The sequence below is a fragment of the Opisthocomus hoazin genome, chromosome 20, assembly GCF_030867145.1.
Source record: "Opisthocomus hoazin isolate bOpiHoa1 chromosome 20, bOpiHoa1.hap1, whole genome shotgun sequence".
In the NCBI taxonomy this organism is placed as follows: domain Eukaryota; kingdom Metazoa; phylum Chordata; class Aves; order Opisthocomiformes; family Opisthocomidae; genus Opisthocomus; species Opisthocomus hoazin.
In genome coordinates, this window is record NC_134433.1 from 9,271,377 (window position 1) to 9,292,622 (window position 21,246).

At 46.2% G+C, this 21,246-nt stretch overlaps 1 protein-coding gene across 4 annotated transcripts in view; it reads left to right on the forward strand.

The window, feature by feature from the left end:
- COL26A1 (collagen type XXVI alpha 1 chain) overlaps window positions 1-21,246 on the forward strand; it is a 182,391-nt gene that overhangs the window by 141,643 nt on the left and 19,502 nt on the right. For all 4 annotated transcript variants that reach the window (XM_075439948.1, XM_075439951.1, XM_075439952.1 and 1 more), the window contains exons 5-8: window positions 8,066-8,219; window positions 11,444-11,488; window positions 14,621-14,737; window positions 15,937-16,089. In XM_075439948.1, coding sequence (XP_075296063.1) covers window positions 8,066-8,219; window positions 11,444-11,488; window positions 14,621-14,737; window positions 15,937-16,089 — 469 coding nt within the window. The remainder of the gene's footprint in view (window positions 1-8,065; window positions 8,220-11,443; window positions 11,489-14,620; window positions 14,738-15,936; window positions 16,090-21,246) is intronic.

Here is a 21,246-nt window from a genome sequence, read left to right on the forward strand (position 1 = left end):
CTTAGTGGGAAGAGCACACAGCACTTCCCTGCTGAATTTCCTGAGCTTGATGCTGCCCTCCTGTGTCTCAGGACTAAGCCCAGTCAAAACTCCAGTGAGGCTTGAGAGCTGCAGTGTCAGGAGAGAGTGGCACCACTGTGCACTGGCAGGCAGTGCTAGCAGGGAAGTGGGCAGCTGCGTAAAAATTTCTGCTCACTTTATTTGCCCAGTTTCTTTTAACAAACTCCACCATAGAGCTATGGGCAGTGCAATATTAATCCCAGCCTTTGGTTGGAGCTTGAGTGCAGCATTTGATCTGAGTTGATAGAACCCAGTCTTATCTCCTGACACCACTTTTGAGAAGTTCGTGGCATTTCAGTTACAGCTTTAATGCAGGGAGATCACATTACATATCTAGTGTCTGATTGATTCATTGTGTGATTGATAAATGACATGCATATTTTTTGCATGAAAACAGTCCTTGTAATGTGATTCCCCCTGCAGAAGATTCTGAAAAGTTTTGAAGAAAACCTTTTGATCAAAAACCAGTTTGATCAATACATTGCTATTTATATGAAATCACCCCATTTATTTAGAACAGCTTACCCCATGGCACCTTCACTGCCCTGTGTGTTTTGATGATGAAGCACCATTACTTGGAGTTTTAATGTAATCTTTGTATGAAATGTTTCTGTATCTCCCCCTTCTTCCAAGCAGCTACATGAAACACTGGCCACTGTCTGGGATGTTTTATGGGGTTTGTCTTTTCTTTCTCTGATAAACAGTAAAACAATTTCCTGCTGTATTGGAGAAATAATTGAAAAATAGAAGATGTTTCATGATACTGTGACATGGCTGAAAGATCAGGAGGGAAACCTCAGTTGCTTGGCTGTGAGGCTGCTGCTGGTCCTATAGAGTGGACATGTAGAGTTGCTTGGTATTTCAAGGACTTTCGTGGATTTTCCATGTTGTGTATGTGATTGCCATTAGCAGTTATTTATTTTCTCTCTGTTCTGAACAGGAAGGTGGCTTACCTAATCTCTGTTTCCTAATCACCCTGTGCAGAATCTGCTTCTTCAGCTCCAGTAATGCATTGAATTTAAGGAGTATTTTGACTGTTTCACATGTAGCTGCACAATAACTGGCTGATTGCTAGTAGCAATAATAAACTGAAATCAATCCCTGTAAATTTGTTAATTTAATTCTGAGTTTCTATAGGTTGGTTAATGTAACAAATGTCCCTAAGAATAAACTGCAACTTCCTAACTGATTTTTGCAAGGAGGAACCATGAACCAAAGCTGAATGGGCAAACCAAATTTTGTGTCAGTGTTCATATCTGAACTTTGCATTTATCTCATTGGCCTTTTTCTAATCAGCAATAATCATGACTAGGACTCCTGATGCAGTTTGGGTACTGGCCTTTCTCTCATTTGGGCATGCTTCTGTCTTTCAGAATAACAGTCAAAATCCTTTCGTTCTCAAGTCTAGTAATTGCTGGACCTTATTTCTTATCACTGTTGGATTGATGGAGCAATCTGTCCCCTAAGACTGTTCCATGTGTTTGGCAAATCCTGTAAATCATTTGCCAGAACCACAAACAGGCTTTAAAGATCTCCTCCTCCACCATCCCTTCCCGCAAATCTCTTCGTTACAAGTTTGGCATTTTTAGTCAAATCTGTTTTATGAAAATATTAAATCTCTTTGAAAAATTCTCTTTCCCTGTGACAAGCAACTTAATCCTAGCCAAGCAAATCCTATGTTTGCATTAGGAAATGCTTTTGGTGTGTTTAATCCCCAAGAACATTGTTTACAAGTTTTGGTTTTTAAGAGAAATACTTCTGTGGACAAGAAGTCCATTTCAGCAAGGGAAGTATGTGAGGAGCCTAAGGGATGTAAGTGCTCAGATCCTTTGGTAATCCCGTGCCCAAACATGCAAACTTCCACTTGATGCTCAATCAGAAATTCTAGTGAAGCTTCATAAGGAAAGTATGATCATAAGAGAAAAATGTCTTGGGATCATTCTTCAGCTTGCACCAAGGCGAGCCAGGAAAGGACCAAGCCCCTTATCTCTTCCAGTTGTGCTGCGCTCTGCTTGCAGCTTTTCATCTGGAGTCCAGCAGTGGAGGAGAGTACACGAGGCATCTCAGCCTATTTGAGCTGGCTGATGTGAGTCTCAGCCGGAGTCGGGGGTTCCTCACCTGGTGAGGGGCAGAGAGCTGATCTCGAAGCCGTTGCTGAGAACAGATGTTACTTTGTCAAGACTGAGTTCAGCTCAGGCTGGCCTGGCTCCACGTCCGTAGCACTGCTACATCCCCAGCAGGTGACAAGCAATAAATCAGGCAGAGAAGAATGATGTGATTTCGAGGGCGGAAGGTTATAGCTGCAATGTATTTTTATCAGGTGTTTTAAAGTAATGATGGGGAATCTGATTTCACTTTGAGCTCTTTTGTGTACTTCGCTCTGCAATGAGTGCTTAGCACGGCTTTGAAGGATTGCTGGATGCTTTCCACATCTAGCTTTTTCCCTGGCTCTAATGCTTCGAGGTGCCAGTGGTGGCTGGCTGTGTGGGCTCGCAGCAGCAGAGGAAAATCTCCAACATGCAGAAATATCAGAGAAGCTCCCCAGCTGCCTCAGAGTGCAGTGACCCAGTAGGACCACTGCCAGTCCTTCCCTCACTGCTGCTCTCTCAAGCAAAGTCTCAATGGTCTGATGATCTGCTGAACATGGCCTGCGTTTCAATTAAACTAGTAGGCTAGCCCGTGCTTTTGTGTCTTCTCTGCTCCAGTTCCCCTCCAGAAGATACCTGCTGATAAAGCAGTCACTTTTTGCATCCTCTTTTTTGGGAATCCTGTAAAACTGTACAAAAAATCAAAGATCTTTGCAGAAAGAGCATGAACTGTGCTACCTGTGGATTGGCAGAAGCCTTTGGTCCACATTTCTGTCTTTGATGCAGTATCTGATGACATAAACCTTACTTTTTGGTCCACAGTGGGTCACTACAATGATATCAGCTATTGCTCCCCAAGTAATTTATCAATATAACGAAAACTCCTCCGTGCACTATTTATCTTGTCCCCTTTGGCCAAAGCCTCTAAGATGTAATAGGGATGAAGTCACCCAGGTTCTCTCTGGCTATCTGGGTCATCAGATTTTAGTGGACACTTACTGAATGTCTTTTGGCTTTTGAGACCAAGCAATTGTGTCTGTGTCAGAGCCTTGTGTTCACAGGTTTCATATTGCTACAAAAGAGATACCATTCTCCATCAGGTTTTGTAGAACTCCCTGTTTAGCTCTATGTCTTGATGAATGATTAAAAAACTCTTATATTTTGCCAAATAATTTGCTATAAAGAAAGATACGTCCAACAAGTTATGCAATTACCATTATTAATCAGCTTGTGTCTTTGCAAGATCAAGGGAATCTTGTTTTACACTGGAATTTTTAGCTGATGGATTCGCGCAGTTTCTTTCCCTCCTCTTTAGAGAGAGATGGAGGGGAGTTAATTCCACCAATGGTTCAAGAGACCAAATATCGCGTTTTATTAATTAAGAATATCCATCTGGATTATGTCAAATGATTCCCCCTGTATTTCCATGGATTTTTATCCAAAGAAAAAGCATGCTGAGCCCTGTTGTATCAATTTTGAAATCTTTGGAAGCCCGGCTGTTCTTTCCATGTTTCTAGCACCTACTAGTTACAGGACATCAGGAATGCAAGCGGGGGACAGATGATGGGAGGAGGCTGTGTTTGTGAAATCTTCTTTTGATGTGTGGGAGCAACCAAAATAAGGTTCTTGAAAGCCTCTACAAGCCAAAAAAAGTCCTCTGACACTGAACATCTCAAGAAGATGAAAACCTTCCTCCTGTTTCCATTGTCCCTGGGCTGAGCTTTTGATTTGACGCAAGAAATGTGGTATGTGTCTGAAGTTTAGAAAGTTTATGCTGGCAAATAGAAAAGGGGGAGGTGGGTTGAGTAAGCTGGGACTGAGCTTCAGGCACATAACGCTAATGTCCCTGCTGAGGGCCCTACGTGTGAGCAGGCCCCATGGTGAAGAGCCAGGCTTTGAGCCACAGGAGAAGAGCAGAGAGAAGAGCCAGATCTTGTACAGAGGTGAGCCCGGCAGCTCTGCGGGATGCGAAGGGCCCAGGGGTGAGTTTTGCAGGCAATAACCTCTGCCGCTGGCGCTGGCCTGCGAGCTCCTCGGCCAGGGCAGTGCGTCATCTCTCCTGCATTCCCTTCGCGTTCACACGCCGTCTCCTACATCGGGCCCGTCTCCCGCTGCGGTGTTGGCAGGAGACGTGGCCCCACTTCAGCTCTTTCCAGCTTTCTGACCCAGTTCAGCTGCATCTGAGAGGTGGGGTCTGGAAACCAGAGACAAGCCCTCATGCCGGTGGGACCTCTGTTGCCAGAGGCTCCAGTTCAGCGTGTCCATTTAGGCTCAGATTTGACTTTTTGCTTCCATACGTGCAAAAAGACAAAAGCCTGAGTGTTTTGCTGAGTTGTGGCTGTCCTTTCCCTTCTGCAATGCAGCGCAAACTGGGGAGGAAAGGCCGTCATGTCTTCAGCAGGAATCTGCCCTCCTGACACCACAGGCAGCAGCCACAAGCGCTGCTCTCCAGCTAGTTCTCTGCACCTGGTCTGGTTGGTTGGGTGACTAACGTTACCCATGGCATCGAGACATATGTCATTGATGTGGTGACATTAGGATGTTTTCTGCCTCCGTCCTTCATGGAGGTATAACTTTAGCATTGGAAGCAGTAGTAGCAGCAGAGGTGGGCGCTGCTTGCCGTGAGGGTTTCCCATCAAAACCACACGTTCTTCAGTTGGTGTGATCCCTCTCTCTACCTCAACCTTATTGACTAGAAAATGCCAAGACTTTAATACTGAGACTTTAATACACTGCACGTTTTGCTAATTTGCTTTCTGGCTGTGAGCCTCTGTGGTATCATTTTCCAGCAGTTTACTCGGAGGGCTAGAAACTTTCTTTTTTTGTTTAATGAAAGTGGGAATTCTCCTCGAGTCCCTTGACTATGGCAATGGCAGCCTTAAGAAAAACAGAATGTGACAGAAAAGAGATGAATGGCTCCAGTGCTATTGCAATAATCTGTAAGGACTCCGTTTGTGCTGTGTGCTGTGCTAGCTTGTGAGAGGACACTCCGTGTCAAAGGAACTGTATGCTTTGAGATTTCAAATGTGACTAAATCCCTCATGCTTTACCTTCTTTAGTTTGGCTCTGTGGATCTCACGGATGTGAGAGCTCTCTTCTTTCTACTTTTATTTCTTTTGGGCACTTCATCAGTCCTAATCATAAAAACTAGAATTTCTCAGCAATTTCAAGTCTGGAGACTTCCTGACCTCTATCATTTTGTGCCCAGGGAAAATAAAGTTGTTACTATGGTTTGAGCCTTAATGACTGCTAAGTATATATAGTCAATTTATAAAAGAGCATACCAGATTATTCTGTGCATGCCTTTAAATATTTTACAGCATTTATCAGCAGAGCACTCATTTAAAACATGTTGTTTTAATGAAAAGGATACCGTTGCCACTGTTTTGTGTTGATTATGTGGTAACACATTTTTATTATCACCCATAAAAATGATTTGGAACTGTTCCACTCCAGATGCAACCTTCGGCAGAGCTGTGCTAGTGCCGCTCGCGCTGCCCGGGAGGGCCCTGGACCCCTGCGGTTTGCTGGTCTCTGACCATTGCTGCTATTTATTTAATATGGCCTCTCCCTGCAGCACTGCTGGGCTGCGGCAAAATACTGTCCAAGACAGCCCTCGCTGGTCCCTGCCTCACAGCAGGAGCATCCGAACCCTGCCCTGGCTGTAGCCCCCCTTGATTTGCCACCTCCAGGATTAGCTTTGCCTCTGCTGCTGAGTTTGCTTTGGCAACATCCAGGTGTTTTTCTGGGGAAGCAAGAGGATAATAGAATAAAGTGATTCAGAAAAGGTCTTCAATGCACACTGGAGTCCTGTGTCAGTGGAAATCAGGCACGATCATGGTAAGGCACATGATTAAGTGTTTGTTGAATTGATAAGCATATTTGCTTGAGAGCCTGACAAATAAATCATGGGGTAGAAGCACAGAAGCGCGAGAGACAGACTGAACCGATTCCTTCCTTGCCTGGCATCACAGAAGCCTGTTGAACAAATGCATTGTGGCCCGGTTCATTTTTGCTTTCTTATTACTAAGGAACAAGACTCTGGATCCATGAATAAAGATCCCTGCAATAAAGGAAGAATTTTGCTTGGTTGCAACAGCTGAGATTCAGTTCCCTTGCATTTAACCTAGCTCCCAGTTTAATTAGTTTCTGATTCACCCCTGTCAGGCCAGTGCATTCTGCAGGAAGTTCATCATTTCTGGCGCTGCTGCAATACTGGCTCTCACCATGCTTTGTAATAAATAAGTGATAAACCTTGTAATGATTGCACGTTTAAAACAAACAAGTGGTGCCAAGTCACTCTCATTTATAATTGCAGTGTGACTTCATTATGTAAAGACAACACAGCATGTAAAAGCTGAAACTTCTAGGGATTTAGTGGAAAGTTTGAGCCATATTCTCTTTTATTTCCCTTATCCGTAAATCAGTATTTGCTTCGGTGGTTTCCAGACAGGAAGAGACAGTGCTGTAACAAACCACAGTGACCAATCTTCCTGTGTAGCTTCGTGCTTAGAAAGCAGAGTTTGCTGGAGATGCTGGATGCTTGGCTCGAAGCTCTTGTGCTGGAAACCTCAGCCCCGCTCCTGCCTGATGGACATCCTGCCTCCGTCCTGGGCAGGCAGCTTTGCCAGGGACCGACCCAGCTGCCAGCCAAGGGCAGGGCTGCTGCTGCACCCCTGGCACGGCCACCGCAGGGGCTGTGACCCTTTGTCTGCCCCACCGGGAAAGTGGGTGCTACTCTCGGCCTCTGTGTAGCTTCTGTCTAGCAGTGGGGGTAAAATCCACTCCCAGTAAGGCACGTGGGTTTGGCGCTCCAGGTCCGTGCTCCCAATGGATTAGGCTTTTACAAAAGAAATCTGTAGACTACTTTGTTATGCCACCCTTGCTTAGTGGCTGGGAAGACTGAGAGGTGAAGCGTTTAGATTAAAAAAGAATTTTTTTTTAACCTAATTTTGTGAAAACTTTAATTAAAAATCTTGATTATCAAGTGCAATGAATGTTCCCCTGGGCTTCACTTTAACGGAGTTTGTCAGTGGGCAGACACTACCTGGGTCCTCTATCTCTCTACTTTTTGTGAGTGTTTAGGTTTTTTGCAGCCATGTTAAAGACTGACTTCCAGGTTCATACGGGCCACCCGTGGCCCGGCGAGCAGAGCTTGATGAACAGCAGTCTAAATCATACAGGGAAAGTGGGGTCACTTTGCCAAGGAGCTTAGGCTGTAAATGGCCCAAATAGCTCAGGGACGCACATTGGGATGTGAATTTATTTGGGGGTAGTGTGTTTACAAGGCATAGAAACAGTTGTGAGTTTTAATAATATCCTATTACTTCTAAGTAGAGCTCTTTGAGGAAATTGCCTGCGTTTTTTAATTTGCTCTAAAATTAAAGCACTTCAGCTCATTAACAGCTTCATATTCTCCTTCGTCTTTAATTTGGTCAGCATTTGAGCTTTGACTTACAACCAGTACCTGTCCTGAGGCACTGCAATTGGCTACCCTGGGCACAGGGTACCCTACAGCCCTTCACCTTGTGCCAGCTTTCAGTCATTTCTGACCTAATGAGTCTGGATCTGAACACGTCACCTGGCAGTGAAATGCTGTGTCCCCTAACACCAGCTCTGGTCCCTGGTTTCGTGCTGAGCCTCTCTGGAAGCAGTGAAGCCCTCTCCAAAGAGGGTGTGTGCCCTCTGCAGGGAGGGTGTGTACCCTCTGCAACCTAACAGAGCAGCTTCTGACACTACTTACTGCCACTTTCCAGAAAACTAATAGAGCTTTAACACCAAAACCCTGCGGTCTGTGCTGCAGAGTTATTCACAGCTCCTGCTGGCAAGGAGAGGAGTTTCAAGACCTCATGAGGATTGAGACCATGTATGAAATGATCCCGCTGACCTTGTTTGCCTTCCCAATGTCCCCTCTCTAGATCCTTCTGCTCGAGGCTGCGGAGCGCAGCCCACCGCTGGAAAACAACTTGCCAATCACTGGGACGACGGCCACATGGTACGACGATTTGCTACCAGATGCCTTTCCGCTGCTAAATCCTGGGACTGTCCGGAGAAAAGCAGTGGGATCTGTTGGTAAGCCTGACCTGCTCTTCACCAAATCGCACACCCTACGTACACAACTCCTGTAGGGTGTCTAATAAGGAGGCCATGTCAGTCTGCTGTAGTATTGGAGGCTGCAAGGGGGAGAGGTTGGAGGGAAATGCTGGCAGCTCCTTCCCTCTGCTCTGTAAAGAGAAGAGGGTTAAGACTTTCAGATGGGCAATTCCTCTCTTTTTCTACGGGCACATTTGCTGCCGTGCGTGTGATCCCGCAGGGAGCCGTGTGTGGGAGCGGCCGTGCTCAGGCTGCGTGGAGCTGCGTGATGGGCGCGGGGCAGGCAGCCTTGCTGGCGTGAGCGGCTCCATGTCTGCGCTTCACTCTGCACCCTCTGCACGGACACCCTAGCTTCGGTTTTTGCAAACTCTCGCTGCAAGATGGGATTGTGCTCAGCAGGAAAACCACCCTGCGGAGAGGCGTTCAGAGAGCTTTCAGCCTCTCTTTTAGGGTCAGAGTCAGCATTATTTAGCTCTAGAGAGAGGATTCCTCCAAGCCAGGGGCTGTTCAGGCTAAAGGTTTAATGCTGCCCTCTCTGCCGAGCTGTGAACACAGAGGCGGTCGCATGCCAACACACACGCGGACTCATGGATGAGGAAGGCATTCAGTCTTCTCCGATCCCACCTCAAACCATCCCTCTAACTGCAGCAAGCTGGGCGCAATTTCCTCAAGGCCCCTTCCCACTGGCTGTGCAAGGATGAGGGTCACCCCTTCACAAAGAGAGGGACTTTCGGCTTTTCTCTCCATGTCTCTGCCCCTCCTTGAGTTAAGCCAATGCAGAGCAGGCATGTTCCCAGAAGAAAGCAGCTAAGCTCAGAAACTAACATACTAAGCTCCATTTTGCCAGCCTTAACAGCTCATTGCTAGCCTTGATTTCTGTTGGCACAAGCATCTACTGAGAGCTGAATTCTAGTCTTGGGAAAGTTAGATTTCTGTTGACCTCTGTAGGGCCACTATGCCTGCCTGTGTGTTTCAGTGAAAACATGTTTTAAGTCCAAAGACTGTGGATTTTGAGGCCTGAACAGATTGAAACATTCCTGAGGAAACTCCAGAGAGCCACGGGGATCACAGGGGAACCATTCATACTCACCTACTGCGCACCGAATGCAGTTGTTTCCCCGCCTTGGAGCAGTGCGGGGAGGTAGAGGACTAGGGCAGGGGTAATTCTTGGTTTTATGAGGAGGAAAAACTTTCCCATGAATAGCTACATCAGTTGCACTCTGCATTATATTTTTTAAATTTACCATAAACACAATGGGCTGTTTTATGATCCCTCTTGTGGCATGAAAAAAAAATACACTTATAAGAAAATCTCCCTCTGAGCCCACTTGGCTAGACAGATCCCCACGCATTGAATTTCCTTGACCTTGGCATTCTCATTTCAAGATCCCCGTGCTCTACTTCCAAAGCCCTGTCTGTCAGTTGCTTTGCTTGCTCACAGAGCAGTTCTTTAGTTCTTTATTCTCTGTAGAGCCTACTTTACTTTTCTTTTTCTCTTCTTTTTTTCTTCTTTCGGTCAGAGCAGTTTATTATGGCAGCCCTTCATGACTGCAGCAGACTTGGAGCAACCAACATAGACCAGATGTCGTCCATGTTTACAATTTGACAGGATGCCACAACATGGAGGGAGGTTCTCTAACAATATGTTCTGCAAAGTATTTTCAGAACCACAGTGATGGCTGCCAGGAACTGAATTAAAGCAGTTTCCCCCAGTGTCCATTATATGCTTGGTCTACCTTCTCCATGTCATTTATTTTTGCTGTTGCAATATCTCTGCACCTGCACTTCATTGTCCTAAAGTCAATCCAGCAAAAGTTCTGATGACACTGTCCCTTCCACTCAAAGTCCTCTCCTCTCAGAGGCTCCATGCGCGTATGATAACCTCCTCTTGCTCAGCAAGCAGCAGCAAATGCCACTCTCCCAGGCTTTTGGCAATGCAGCAAAACTGTAGCACTTGGATCAGGCCGACTCCATGGTCCACTCTCCACCCCTGCAGTAAATCCACGAGGTAGCTAGTGATCACCTCCAAAAAGCAGGTGATAATGTTGCGTGAGCTGTCTGTGAGTCTGTCTTGTCAGCCAGCCCTCCAGGCTGTGCGCACCGGCGGCTGCCTGCGCGACAGCCCTGCCTGCTGCTACCAGGTGTAGTTCTTGCTCACTGTTACCCTTTGTTTTTCTAGCCTTGATTTATTTAACCTAATGTGGAATAACAGCTCTAGCATAACAACTGGGAATCAGGCATGCACTGGTCCATTTCAGGTCATGACAGTGTCTTTCAGTGATTAGAAGTAATCAGTTAAGTTGCTTATTGACATGTGATTGCCTGTTCAAGCCCCTGCCTGAGCTCTGTGGGTTTCAAATGCTTGCTTTGCTAAGGAGCTGTGGGGGTGTTTCGTGGATCTGGGTCTGCATTTGGCTTCCTTCCCTCCCAAACCAGTTTCTATCTACAATTCAAAGCCAGCCAAAAAAATGCACTGTGGATTTTGGTGACATGTAGGGAATTTCATGCAGTTGGTTTAGGATGGGGGGGACGGCCTGGTTTGCATGATTTCAACACCATGCTGTGCCTTCTTGCTCAAAGCTGGCCCCAGGTTCACTTACAGAGATTGCAGACCTCAGGAGATCTTTCAACAAATGTGAGATTAGAGTAGGTGGAAGTCAAACCTGAGCGTCCCGAGTGATTTGGGGTTGTGGAAAGCTGAGCCTCTGTCCCCCAGAGGTTTTTTGTGAAATGCTGCCTGCTTTGCCCTGCTTCTAGTCTTTCAGCCAAAGCAAATCCAAATCCCAGCTTGCATGCCACCAAGATGCTAAACTGGGGCAGGATGTTGGTGCCGAACACGAAGATGGCTGATACGGACTAGACGCTTTGAATGGTGGGAGTGTTTCTGGATGACCTTACAGCTCTGGGCTGGCTGACGCCTCTCCAGGCTGAGGTCCAGGAAAACGGGCTACTGTTTATTAGGGTAGTTATTTCTTCTGTGAGTGACAGGGCCGAGAATAGACAATCATTTAAAAGCAATCAGAGCTGTTGAGACAGCTGCACCACTGGCCTTTCTGATCAGCTTGTTAATCAACAGGATACATTTTACTGAATATTAAGAAAATATATGTACTCTGGCTGAGCCAGCTGGCAGCAAGAGACCTAATTTTTCATATCTTTTTCCTTTTTTTTTTTTTTTTTTTCACTCTGACCCTCCTAACTAGAGCCTAAAGGACACCGAGGTGCAGAGGAGCAGCTAATACCCCAGGGTAAGTGAACACTTTCTGCGATTTCCTCTTTCAAAGCACAAAGCGTTGCTACACCCAGTCCTGTACACAATATGGACTAAAAGCAGAAGGGGCGGCCCAGGAGTCTGTGGCGATTCGGAGCCTCACAGATGCAGAGAGGCTGGGTTTCTTCTTTGGGTTTTACCTGGTCATGGGCTGCTCTGATTAGGGCAGCAACCCAGCGTTCTCATCTTTGAGACATTCTGTTCCCTCCGCGCACAAAGGACAGAAAGCGCTGCCTGAGGGAGAGGCCCTTCCCCGGAGGACACGTGGCTGGAGCCGGCAGGGCATGTGCTGAGTGATGGGAGAGCACACTTCTTGTCTTACTGGTATTGCCTGCCACGGCACCCAGAGCTGCTGGTGGCCATCAGGGCAGCGTTTGGCTACGCTCCACGCAAACAGAGACGACCCTGCTCCTGGTCAAAGACCCTAGGGAAGGAAAGGGAACAGATGGTGTGTTGCAGGTTAGTGACAGGACCGGGAAGGAAATCCAGGTCTCTGCGTGTCCCTCTACTGTGTTTTGGGGTTCTTTTTTTATTTTTTTCCCCATGGCTTTGTTTTTCATATTTTTGGAGCATAAATACTCGCCGTGGGCTTCAGCTCTCTGAAAGCAATGCCACTGCAGCAGAGCTGATTTATGCCCGCTGAAGATTTGGCCTATTCATTTCCCTCCCCTTCCCTCCCGCTTTTTCCCCTGAATCCTTCCCTCTTTCTTCTCCCTTTTGCACTTGTCTCTTTAATGGTGGTAACACCATTTGTCACCAGTACGAGCATTTGCCTGACACATTACTGGGTGCTGCTTCTCCTCGTCTTTCCTTTCGCGCTTTCCACCTTCGGGGAAGTAAGTGCCAGTTTCTTTAAAGCTCCACTGCAGCAGCGTGATTGAGGATGCTAGCAGCAAATGAGTGCTCTTGGTCTGCAGAAGTTCACAGGATTGAGTGGTAAAGGTTGAGCTGAAGGATTGAGGCTGATTTATACAAGCGAGGAAATGTTTTGACCCACGCTCAGCAGTACAGCGTGTTGTGCTTGCAAAACAGTGTTTCTGCTGCTGTTCTCTCTGTGCTGGAAAGAATTTGCTGCAATGATGTATCAGGTGTGTTGGGGGTTTTTGGTAGGGGAAAGAAACTGTTTGCAATGCTGTGAACAAATGCTCTTGCTCGCTTAAGTGGGCTCCTGATCATCTGCCTGAGCTTGCCAAGTACAGCATCCTCTGTCAGGTGAGATTTTAGCCCAGATCCATGGAGCCTCTCTATTCACAGAAAAGTCTGCAGTTTGTGTCCTGTGGGTAAGCAAATTGATCCAAAGTAAAACTTTCCCTTAATTCCTTGTTCAATACTCAGATTAAATCAGACCTTTATTGATGACTGAATAAAACAAAAGTACAGGCACACACTCCTACACAAACCCTTTGAAAAATCTAACTTCTTCAGTCTGCCGAGTTCCACCGTGGGTTAGAGATGGATAGATTTCATTTTTGTAAGAAAAAAATAATTTGGACATCTCTCAGACTGGCGAAATGAAGAGAGGAAGGGGAATATTGGGGGACTATTGCTTTGTTCTGAGAAATGCAGAGAGTTTGGGTGAATGTGTGGGGAGACACAGTTTGGTGCCCCAGGTGGGCTGTCCCACGCTTAGAGTGGGAACTGGATCCAAATGTGGGAGCTGCAAATCCTGGGAGCCTTGTTTTTTATTATGTAGCCCTGTTCCTTTTGGTACAGGCCATGAAGGTGCTAGCTGGCCAGCTTGTTTCCTTTTTTCCTTCTCTCCCTCTCTTCCCGTCCATTCCTCTCCACCCGCTATATGCAGCAGGTTCTCCTGGCACTGCTCTTGGAGGGTCCAGTACTTCTTCTGACCCACGGAAGGGGAAGGACGCTGCTTGAGAGTCCGTCAAAACTTAACTTGTGCCCTGCTGGGTTTTGTCATACATAATATACAGACCAAAACTTGAAATCTGAGTGCACTGAACTTTGGACTCGGACAGATCTTCCTCTGGCTTTGTAGCTTGCATCTGCCACTGCTTTCCAATACTCAAAGCCCTTTGGTAGCCCAGAAACCAGGAACCTTTTACTCTCCTGGCTCTGACAGTTAATGCCTTTATTGTAACCATTAACCACTTAATCTGAGTAGACAGAATAACTCACCCACCTCTCTAGGGTATTAAAGGCTTTGCTAATGTTTGCACAGTATTTAAGTGTATCTTTCCAAAGCAGCCATTACTTTTGTAAAGCAAAGAGGCACAGTGCTTTTCTGAAAAACACTGTAGAATTGCCAAGTGTTGTTATTTTTTTAATAGTTGAAAGGAAACAACACTGAGATTTTATTTAGTGTCATCACAAATGGTCACTTTCACTTACAAGTGCTGCCTGCACTTTTCATAGGTTTATGGGGGGTCTGAGTGGACTTGCCCAGAAGCGTCCAGCCAGGCTGTAATTACTGTGTTACTGAGATTTCCGGATGGGTTTGCTCAGCACCCTGTTCGTTGATATAGATGAGTAACATCCAGTTACTTCAGAAGTGTGCGTGCATTAATTTCAGCCTGGGACAAAAAACGCTTGTGCGCAGCACGATACACTCATTAGATGAATGAAAACAGGGAAACATCTTTGATGCGGCATCTCTGGGTGGTATGTACGTATCATCCAGAACAGGTGGGACACAGGGTTTGATTTGCTTTTGCAAATATATTTTGCATATTTTATACATTGGGACTACCATGGAGCTGACACACGTGTCTGGACGAAGCTAGCAAAGGAGTGTGTGAGGGACCAGCCAGACCCTGCCCAGAGCCTTTCCCACCTTGGGAAGGGGACAGTGTGGGCTCAGTTTAGCCAGCACATCCCAGCTGGAGGTACACATCCTGCTGACTTTTTGGGGTGGCCCTTGTGCGTGGGCACGTTTGTTTCTTTAAATTGGAGGAAGAAGTGGAGAAGCAAGGTCCAGTCTAACTCTTCTGCCCTACATACCAGCGAGGTCTTGCCACCATTACCACCCTGTCTGTGCATTTCTCCTCCTTGCATCTTTGAGTGCCTCTCCTCTGGCTTCTAGGTTGCTAAAGACCTTTGGACCTCAGCAGTGTCCTAACCTCCAACTAATTTCCTTTCTGTATGTTTTCAGGGTTGCCAGGACAGGTTGGTCCTCCAGGCCCGGTCGGACCAACTGGTCTTCCAGGACCACCAGGGCCAAAAGGAGAGAAAGGACAACCTGGTGAGAGGGGCCCGGCAGGGCCACCAGGTAAGTCCTGGAGGAGGGCAGTGCTACCACGATAGGAGATATTTCACTTTATACAAATTATCTGTGGCAACAGACCATAAAAGGCTTGGACACAGAAGATGTTGAGAATCTTCAGCTGGTATTGAATCCATTCCAGCAAGTCCCCTGGGCACTGAAATCAGCCAGCAGCTCTCAGAGCAGGCAGCCACCTGCACTGCACGAGCAATGACTGTCCCTGGGATTTCCCGTGGAGCTGCAGAGAGCTTGGCCCAGAAAGCTGCAGAGCAAGATCATGTTTCCCCATCCTGCTCAGGAGCTGTAAAAAACAGTCTCTGATCTGTCAGCCTTTGGAGAAAGCGTTCCCTGTTTAACCCTCTTGCCGTGTGCCTGTTTTAACTCCCTTTTTTCTCCACCATTTGTGTCAAGTTGTAAGGTGCCAGGATGTCAAACTAATGATGCTTTTGTATGTTAAGGGAAAAGGTTATGAGGCCGTTCTTTCAGACTACACTTAATTCCTGAGCTAGGAGACTTTCTTCATCCCCCAAATGTTCCTAAATCTTTTGATGAAGGCAGTACTACACAATAGGTGCCAGACCTCTGTCTCAGTGCTTTCTGTGTGTCTAAAAGGCTGTGCCTTTTAAATCTGAGCTCCGGAAAGATTTGAAACTTGGAGCGTGCCTTAAATGTGAGAGCAGCCCTGAATGCTTTTTGGCATTTTCTGGCAACCTGTCAATGGCTAAAGTCTGGCCAAGAACGTGTCTGCCTTTTGGTTTCTCAGTTGGCAACAAGAGCCTTCCAGCCCCACAGGACACAGAACTGGTCAGCTGCTGGACTGACTGGGTTTCCATTGTTATTTCTGTGCTTTCCTGGCAGTAAGGTGACATACAGGTACATGTGGAGGGGAAGAGAAAGAGTGGCACTTGACTTCACACTTTGCTGCCTTTAGTTTCTTACTCAGCCTCAGGGAGGGGGCAGATTTTACCTCTTCAGGAATTAAGCTTTGCAGCACCTTTGAGCCAAGTAAGGTTATCTGCTTTGCAGAGGAAGATGCTGAAGGCAAATAATGGAAAATTGGGAAGCTGTTTCTATTTCCCCTCACGCCCCTAATTCCCACAATTACAGTTCAGGACAGAAATCCTTTTTCTTACTGCTTTTTTACATGGTAGCATCATTAGCACATCTTCAAATGCGCTAACACATCCTCTCCTGCCTTTTTATAGGGCTGTTGGGACCTCAAGGACCAAGAGGACTTCCAGGAGAAACTGGGATCCCAGGTCCCCCAGGTCCTCCAGGCCCACCAGCTACCCCAAGCCTCCCTCTTACCTTCCAACAAGGAGTTCTCTACTCACTCCAGCCCACAGCTGAAAAAGAAAGTAAGTTTCCTTCTCAGTTCCCATTTTTCTGGTACATCAGCAGAGTGTGGGCAGGCACGGAGCAGCTCACTCATCCTCCCACCTCTTTGCCAGGCTCTACCAGGGCCCTGCCTTCCCTGGGAGCAGCTCGACAATCTGCCTCCATTGTGTGGGTCTCTTGGAAGTTCCTGCTTGAGACAAAACACGTATGACTTAGAGGGGTTCACCTCTCCAAAATGAGGAACTAAGTCACTGCTTTTCTAAAACTATCAGTGAGAACAGGGTTTGGGGGATTTATGGTTGCTCCCTGTGCCTGGTTTTTTGGGTTCGTCATAGCTTTCAGGAGGCAACTTGGTGTCCTTTAAGCTTCCATCATGAGTAGCTGCTGTGGAGACAGTCTCTAGCGAAATGACAGAGCTCAGGTGGCATCGCATGAGAGACAAGCAGGTGGAGAAACACAGCAGTCTGGCTGGTTAGGTGCTGGTGCAACGGACGTGTGCTGTTGAGAGACCTTTTGGTGCCGCTGCTGCAGTGTTACAGTGCTCAGGGTTGCTCAGAAATCAGTAATTACCAAAGGTTTGCAACTCCAAAACTATACAACACAGCGAGGACATCTGTTAAATGTGTCTCTCTTCCTGCCCCGCAGATGCATCTTCCACCTGCATTTCTGTTGCGTCAACACTATCCCACATCCATGCAAAGCACAGAATGATGGACTCAAAAGCCAGACCTAGACTGTGATTTATCCCTCCTCTATAAATGGAGGGTCAGGGTTTATTTGAGCCTGTGGTGATTTAAAAACGTATTTATTTGATTTGTGCTGTGCAAGGCAAGAAAAGGCTTTCTAGGAAAGGCAGATCATGCACTCTTACCTGAATGCTTTCAGATTTGGGCTTGATTCTTCCGGTCCAGTCTTGGTCCAGTAGCTGGCATCTAATAATGATAAAGCAGAGCTCAGTGGTATCTCCACTTGGCTTGTAAACTCCTGGAGCCCAGGCTCTGCTGGGTCTCCCATCTCCACTCCCCCAGACTGCAGCTGTGCTTCTTCCCCAGCTCTTCTGCTCACATCTAGCTTCAAAGCTCAGTTGTGTTAGTTACAGCCAAGGATTAATAAGTCTCCCTGTGTCTGACGGCTTTCTAGAGCTCTCCTTTCCCTTCCACCCACTCTGCTCTCCAGGCTCTTTTCCCGAAAGTAAACAGACGTATTTTTAATTTGGGAAGAATTTTAACAGCTCAATTCCATATTCAGTTACTTAGAGCATATGGGCAGGATGAAATTAATTGTGATTCAATACCAAGATTTTCACAAAATGTGGATTTAGCTGCTGCATTCATGAGCCTTATAACAAGAAAGTTTTGTGTTAGAGTCATCTCACTGCCTTACAGGATCACCCCAAATGGTGGCCCTCTGCATTCAGCCTTTTATTCCAAAGGATCCGTAAGGACGGTTTGGGTACCGCTGCTCCCCCCTCTCTCCAACCACCCTTTAAATTAAACTCTTCTTGCAAAGTGGTGGGTAAATTAAGAAGTGTGTAAAGGCACTGATTACATGGCCTTCCCAGCCGATGTGTGAGGAGGGTGAAGTCTGTATTGTCTCAAAATGGGAAGCATATAAATGAGTGGATAAATATCTGTATTAACTCTGGCAACACTGGGCAGCAACATGGACTTGAGGACCATGAGTAAATGGTGACTGTCACATCCCTGGGCAGCCCTGTACTACTCTTCCATACCTGTGGTGTTCTCGGTTTGCAGAGAGTAGCCCAAAACTTTATGACAATTTTTCTCATTTTAAAAATTTTTCTTAATACAAGTCTCACTGCAAGTGTAACTTACCTCTGTGGTCATGATAAAGTTACAGCAATATCAAGACCATTTTCCTACAAAACTTACCATTTTCCTTATGTTTTGGCTGATTTTGCCTACCATAGGTTGATGGGAAGCTGATCCTCTGCAACTAATAAAACTTAGACTTGTAAATTCTGGGTAGATTTTTAAAATATTTATTTGTTTATTTTAAATGGAGCACATCTGAAAACTATAAACACAAGATTCCAGCTGCTGACAGCAGAGGGAAGCATATTCCTTGTAATGGGCATGTGCACCCATGGAGATGTGAGAAAGCTGTATCAGGTTAGTAGTAGTAGTAGAGTGTTTGGTTCCACCCGAACATGGTTAATGCATGTGCCTTTATTAATCGCAATGAGTTCCTGTTGGCAATATTTATCAACAAGCAGAAACCAAAAATGGGGAGAAAAATATTTTCTCACAGTTTCACTGTGCTGTGGTAAAGAAATTGGTCCCAGTTGTCTCCCTCCAGATCAGGTAGCAGAAAGAAATTAGGACAGGATTACTTCATTTCCATCCTGTCTCAACAAATCAAGCCTATAACGGGGGAATTTATCCCTTAGTTAGAAACATTAGATGCAGGCCAGAAGCTGAACTGCCATACCCCACTGCTGAGGCTGCCGCTGCAAGGATCACTTGCTTTCTCTGCCACTTAAAAATGAGTGGATCGGGTATGTGGCCTAGAGTCAGTTCAGTTGCCTTTCTTGTGCTAAAGCTAAGCTGATTTTTAGGGAAAAGTAAGAGAAAAGAATGCAACTTTCACTCTGTTGAGGGCTGTGTTTTCTTCCATCTCAAAGATTTCAGTTTGCAAAGGACACATAAGATAGCATTAACCTATTTTGCAGGGAGAGCAAGGGGAAACCGAGGCATAGCAGGCTTGCCTGTGTGCCCAGCATGTCACTGGTGAAAAAGGGTGCAGAACAGAGATTTGCAAAGTATCCCAGTGCCTGCTGCCGTGCGTAGCCCTGCCTGAGCAAGGGAGAACAGAGCGGAGCAAGCGAAGGGGAAGGCGAGGAGGAAGGGGACGTCATTTGATTTAGAAAACCTACTGACTGCTTTCAAAGCTGTTTAGCCTGTGCCTCTGAGATGCCTTGCCACTCTGGCTGGGCAAGTTTCGCTGCATTGTTCAGGACTTTTCTGTGCTGTTTCAGGCTTCCCCTTTGCAGGATGTTTGTGCCCTCTTCCACATAAAGTAGGTGCTCATACCTGGCCAGGTCTGACTGGTTGCACCCTTCCTGCTGGCTTGGCTAGGAGTTGGAAAGCTCCCAGAGCAAATTGTGTATCAAGGTCTTAAATGAGGCAGACAGTTGTCTGCCTTCTGCTTTGGCATATCCAGAAGCACTGAAACAAAATCCAGCGCTTAAGCCCAGCAGAGCCTGGGTCAGCGCAGGAGATGACTGAGAAGGGAAGATTCCTGCTACCATTTGTTGCTGGAGCTGTTTTGTGGTAGCTATAGCAGCCTCCAGCTGCAGAGAGCCCCACAACGACCCCTGTTTATCAGGAGAAGGGAGTTCATAAGGAGACAGAGTCCCTCCTGCTGCTTTACAGGAATACAGAGAGAGTCCCTTAAAAAATGTGAGGGTTGTGTTTTAACACACTTCAATCCCATTTCATTCATGGTGTGCTTCAATCAGAGCTCAATCTGGAGGGAAACCTTGATCTGAGTGAGTTTTGCCTGGCCATGTAGCTGAAGACGGAGCTGCTCTAAATATCCTGCATGTCCATACTCCGATTCTGCAGAGGCCAAATCAGGAGCTGCTGAGCTCTGGGGCTGCTGAGAAGAGCTCTCTTCTGTGTCACAATTGTGGAATCACCTTTCATAAATAACTTCGAGTCAAATGTCAGGATGGGTGGATTTGTGGGAGTAATTCTGTCATCCTAATAATGTACCATTTAGCTGGAAAGTTTTGTAACCCAAATCTTCATCCCTGGCTTACCTCCAGTAGTAATTAAATCCTGGTTGTTTGCAGCCCATCCTCTCCTCTCAGTGGATGTACATTTGATTTTGCTGACCACTTGTTCTTCAAAAACAAAAGGCTCTGAAATTGTTAATGCCTTTGCTGCTGTTTGATGCTCATTTCCCAATTTCATCTTACTCTCAAGCCGTGATGGATTTTGACATGGTCAAATAAAACTCAAATTAATTGGATTACACACTTCACTTGGGTACCTTTGCTTCTGAACATGAAAACAGTCTCAGTTGTTTTGTTTCAGGGCTATGAAGAAGGGAAGATGGATGGGATTAGAAACAATAGTCAAAGAAATACCTGTTTGCATTCAGGCTTTAGGCACGAAATTTGGTTCTCAGAGGGATCTGTGTTAGTTCTTCTGCTGTTCTGCTGCCAGGAAGGCATTGCAGAGATATACTGTCATCCTTGGCAGTTAAAGAGATTTCACAGTTTTCCCTAGGAACGGAACCACTTTCAAACAACTAGCTTGAAAGTTCTCTCTATCATTGCCAACGCTCCAGAAACTGAAAAGGCTTCGTAATGTGTCTGCTAACATCTCTGGAGATTTCATCTTCTGTGCTTTGGGCTGGACTCTGCAGAGTAAGCAAACACCCTTCTGATCTTCCTGGTGTCTCTTGATATTTGCACCAATATAGCAGTGAAGCATTTATAGCCTTTTACTGCAAACGGTTCCCCTGAATTTTACTGTGATGAATTAAAGGGATGGGTGAAAGGAAACAAGAGTAAGTTTGAGCTCATGGGCAGGAGGAGATGGACATTGTTCCTGCATGGTGGCCTTCAGCTATGGAAAAGATGGACTTTTCACAGGGTTTACTGTCCCAATGAATGGTTTTTGGAATTGCAATGAATAATAAGGGTTGGGTTTTTTTATATATAGTTGTGTTTCTTCTATGCAGTTACCAACTGAAGTAGTAAACCTGTTGGTTCAAGGATAAGCAGCTACAGGCTGCTGATTTTTATTTGTAATAGAGAGGACTGAGAAAGATGTGCAAAAGCATGAAATTCCTCCAATTCCTGCTGATGCTTTTCCCCTCCCTCCTCCACTCCCATTTCCATCCGTTTCCCAGAACTTAGTGGACTTGTCCAAACTGGCAAGTTGAACACCTAAAATAATCCTAAATGGCAAGTGAGTTTCCTGAGTATGTGCAGGGAGCAGAGCACACCCTCTTCCCAGGCTTTTCTGCGTCCTCAGAGCTCAGGATGCCTCCCACCATCGCCTTGGTGGCAGGGTCAGCTTGCTGGGTTGGTGGGGATGTGCTAGACTGCCAGATTGGCTCGGTGGTTCACTGATGCCAGACAGGAGGTAGCTCCAGTTCCATGTTTGATTTCTCAGGTAGCCAGAAGCCAGATGTGTCTTGGA